At 41.6% G+C, this 3,376-nt stretch overlaps 2 protein-coding genes across 3 annotated transcripts in view; one reads left to right on the top strand and one right to left on the bottom strand.

The window, feature by feature from the left end:
• On the top strand, positions 115-2,272 carry LOC104723488 (SNF1-related protein kinase regulatory subunit beta-2). Of its 2 annotated transcripts, none has more exons than XM_010436538.2 (4): positions 115-805; positions 912-1,093; positions 1,194-1,353; positions 1,562-2,272. In XM_010436538.2, exons 1-4 carry the CDS (start codon positions 602-604, stop codon positions 1,886-1,888), a joined length of 873 nt encoding a protein of 290 aa, XP_010434840.1. In that variant the 5' UTR covers positions 115-601; the 3' UTR covers positions 1,889-2,272. The 2 variants fall into 2 exon arrangements, with proteins under 2 accessions (XP_010434840.1, XP_010434839.1); XM_010436537.2 differs by having other exon boundaries at positions 118-805; positions 1,191-1,353.
• Positions 3,021-3,376, bottom strand: part of LOC104720306 (oligopeptide transporter 3) — a 9,378-nt gene continuing 9,022 nt past the window's right edge. The window contains exon 6 of the mRNA XM_010438230.2: positions 3,021-3,368. Coding sequence (XP_010436532.1) covers positions 3,021-3,368 — 348 coding nt within the window. The remainder of the gene's footprint in view (positions 3,369-3,376) is intronic.

Genomic DNA, 3,376 nt, shown 5'->3' with positions numbered 1-3,376 from the left:
TGGGGGGGGGTAAATGTAACCAAATCAAATTATAGGGTAATAAATACAATAAAGAAAAACGAAGAGATGAAAGTAAAAGAGATGGGGGAAAAAAATGTGAGTGGGGGAAGATGGGAGAGTGTATGGGAACAACAACAACAATTGATGAAATGACAAAACAACAACAAATATAGGATCGTTTCAATATGATATTTGTGTGAGAGAGAGAAGAGAGAAGAAGAGTCTTGAGTTGAAATCAAAAGATTGGTCGTTTTTTCCTCTCTTTCCTGCTTTTTTTTTTGTTTTTGCTTTCTTATTTAGTTTTCTCTGATCTCTCTCTCAGTCAGTCAGGAAGAAGCTTTTATAATTGTTGTGTTGCCCCCCTCAATTTCTCCGTCCCTACTCTGCTCTTTTGATCAATTTCTAACGATAAAGCTCGAATCTTTTTTCATACCCGGGTCTGTCCTTGTAATCGAGTGTGCTCTTGTCACTCATGAATTTGTGTTGTTGAGATCCGTTTGAGAAGTTACCTCTTTGTTAAAAAAAAAAAGGAGCTTTTTTTAAGGGGGAGATATAGAGAGAGAGAGAGAGAGATTGAGATTAGATTTATCATTTGTGTGATATGGGTAACGTGAACGCGAGAGAAGAAGCGAATAGTAACAACGCCTCTGCGGTTGAAGACGACGACGCTGAGATTTGTTCCCGTGAAGCCATGTCTGCTGCTTCCGATGGTAACTACCACCATGTAGCTCCTCCTGAGCTTATGGGTCAATCTCCTCCTCATAGCCCTCGAGCTACTCAGTCTCCTCTCATGTTCGCTCCTCAGGTTTTCAGATTCGCTTTTTGCTCTCGCTGTCTTTATCTGGAAGGATGTAATGAAAAGAGAGAGATCTGGAGCTTGAAAAAGTTTGTGTCTTTTTTTTTGTTTTAAGGTTCCGGTGCTTCCACTTCAAAGACCTGATGAAATTCACATCCCTAATCCGTCGTGGATGCAAACGCCATCTTCTTTGTATGAAGAGGCTTGTAACGAGCAAGGTATCCCTACGATGATCACTTGGTGCCATGGTGGCAAGGAGATTGCTGTTGAAGGATCATGGGACAATTGGAAGACAAGGTTTTTATCAGCTCAATGTTTTGTTTTCAATTTTTATTTGGCTTCTTTATCATTTCGAAATCTGAGCTTATGTTGTTCTTCTGGGGGGTTTGATCAGAAGTCGGCTGCAGAGATCTGGGAAAGATTTCACAATCATGAAAGTGTTGCCTTCAGGAGTCTATGAGTACAGGTTCATTGTTGATGGACAGTGGAGGCATGCCCCTGAGCTTCCCTTGGCAAGAGATGATGCTGGGAACACTTTCAACATTTTGGACCTTCAGGTACCTTTTCATATATCATCAGCTTTTCGAATCGGTTAGTAGGTGGAGAAGTGAAACATTTAAGGAGAGACTATTGGAACTGCATAACCAGGATTATAGGGAATGGAAAAGAGATCTATGTTGGTTTGCAAGTTTAAAAAACAAGGCTTTGTAGTTCCTTTTTTCGATTTTGCGTGTGAAAACAGCAGAGATACTTTGATGTATGCAGGACTATGTTCCTGAAGACATTCAAAGCATATCTGGGTTTGAGCCTCCGCAATCTCCAGAGAATAGTTACAGCAACTTGCTTTTGGGAGCTGAGGACTACTCCAAAGAACCGCCTGTGGTTCCCCCGCACCTACAGATGACACTGCTGAACTTGCCAGCAGCCAATCCTGACATTCCATCTCCGCTGCAAAGACCTCAGCATGTCATCCTCAATCATCTTTACATGCAGAAGGGCAAAAGTGGTCCATCTGTGGTTGCGCTTGGTTCCACTCACCGCTTTTTAGCAAAGTATGTAACTGTGGTGCTCTACAAGTCATTGCAGAGGTGAGAAGATATGATGCCAATTCCAAATGGGTAGTATGTGGAAACTCGACATGCTCCCTATCTAATTTGGTGTTAAAAGTTAAACTCATGGAGAATGGGTGAGGCTATAGGAAGGAGACACACGAAGAGAGTTATTTGCAGGCAAAGTATTCCCTCGATACGGCGAATTTTGTTGTCTTTAAAGTTGTCAATAAGGTTTACCAACAGAATGAAGATGCAGTATTCAGTCAGTGTCTGTGTAATCTTTTGATTCGAAGACTTCATCATCTGTTTTTTTTAGTATAATTTAGAAAAGAAGAATGCAGGAACGACTTCACTTGTAAAACCGGCAAATCTTTTTTTATGGTTTTGTTTTGGGGCTTTCAAGTTTTCACAACAGTTGTCACCTGCCAGTCTTCTTAAATTATTGTTTGGTTTCAAATCTAGCAAAGTCAAGTGTGATTGTGACAGATGATCATATGCTTCTGCAACAAAGCATATGCAGATCAACTATATACCGGTGAAAAGCAGAAGATGACAGATTTCTTAATGGCCCAAAAGAATCTAAAGTAGAGTTTATTGTATTATGATTGCGACTATCTAACAGTAGAAGGCTGTACAGCATTCTGATGGACACTGTTTGAGGTTATGTCCGGCGTTCTGCAGGACAAAGAATAACAGCACCCCCACTTACGGCGGTCGGTGTACGTAATTGTACTCCTACCACCACCTCTTGTGGTAATTGGACACAGAGTAGATATAGATGGTTACTGTGACAAGCAAGCTGGCAAAGCTGTATGAGATAACTGGAATGTTGATGAGAGAGATCCTTTTCTTGTTTAGGAAGATGTTGGTTATGCTTTCGCTAGAGTCCCAATTCCGCATTTTCCTATTGCTCGTTATTCGAGTCTCTAGGTGGTTGTTCTAATATCTATAACATTGACGTCCTTGGTCAAAAGCTATATGTAGCAGAACATAAAAAGATGTGTAACAAAGCATCACTTTCTGCAGGAGAGATCTTTTCTCAAATCAATCTTAAATAGAGTTTATTGCATTCTGATGGCCACTATCTAACCTTAGAAGGCTGTACAGAAAGAAGCAATAGAAAGAGCAAAACATGTGATTTATATGTCTGAATCTAATCAAAGTTGTTGAATTTAGAAAACAGGACAGCCTTTGGCTTTGATTCCAGGAGCCGTGGGACAGGAGGCGAGAGGGCAGTGGTCTACTTCTGTGCCCCACCATTTAAGGTCGTGTCCAGCGTTCTGCAGGGCGAAGAACAAGAGTACCCCCATGAACGCAGTCCCTGCATCGAGTGCTGCAGAGAGTACGTAATTGTACTTCTGCCACCATCTCTTGTGGTAATTGAACACAAAGTAGTTGAAGATGGTTCCTGTGACCAGCCAGCTAGCAATGTTGGTTGGAGTGGCTGGAGGCATTCCTGCAAAGCCGTAGGAGATAACCGGAATGTTGATGAGAGGGATCCACTTCTTGTTTGGGAAGACCTTGCTCA

The sequence above is a fragment of the Camelina sativa genome, chromosome 10 (assembly GCF_000633955.1).
Source record: "Camelina sativa cultivar DH55 chromosome 10, Cs, whole genome shotgun sequence".
Classification (NCBI taxonomy): domain Eukaryota; kingdom Viridiplantae; phylum Streptophyta; class Magnoliopsida; order Brassicales; family Brassicaceae; genus Camelina; species Camelina sativa.
Note: the sequence above shows the minus strand (reverse complement) of the source record. Positions and strands in the feature narration are given on the sequence as shown.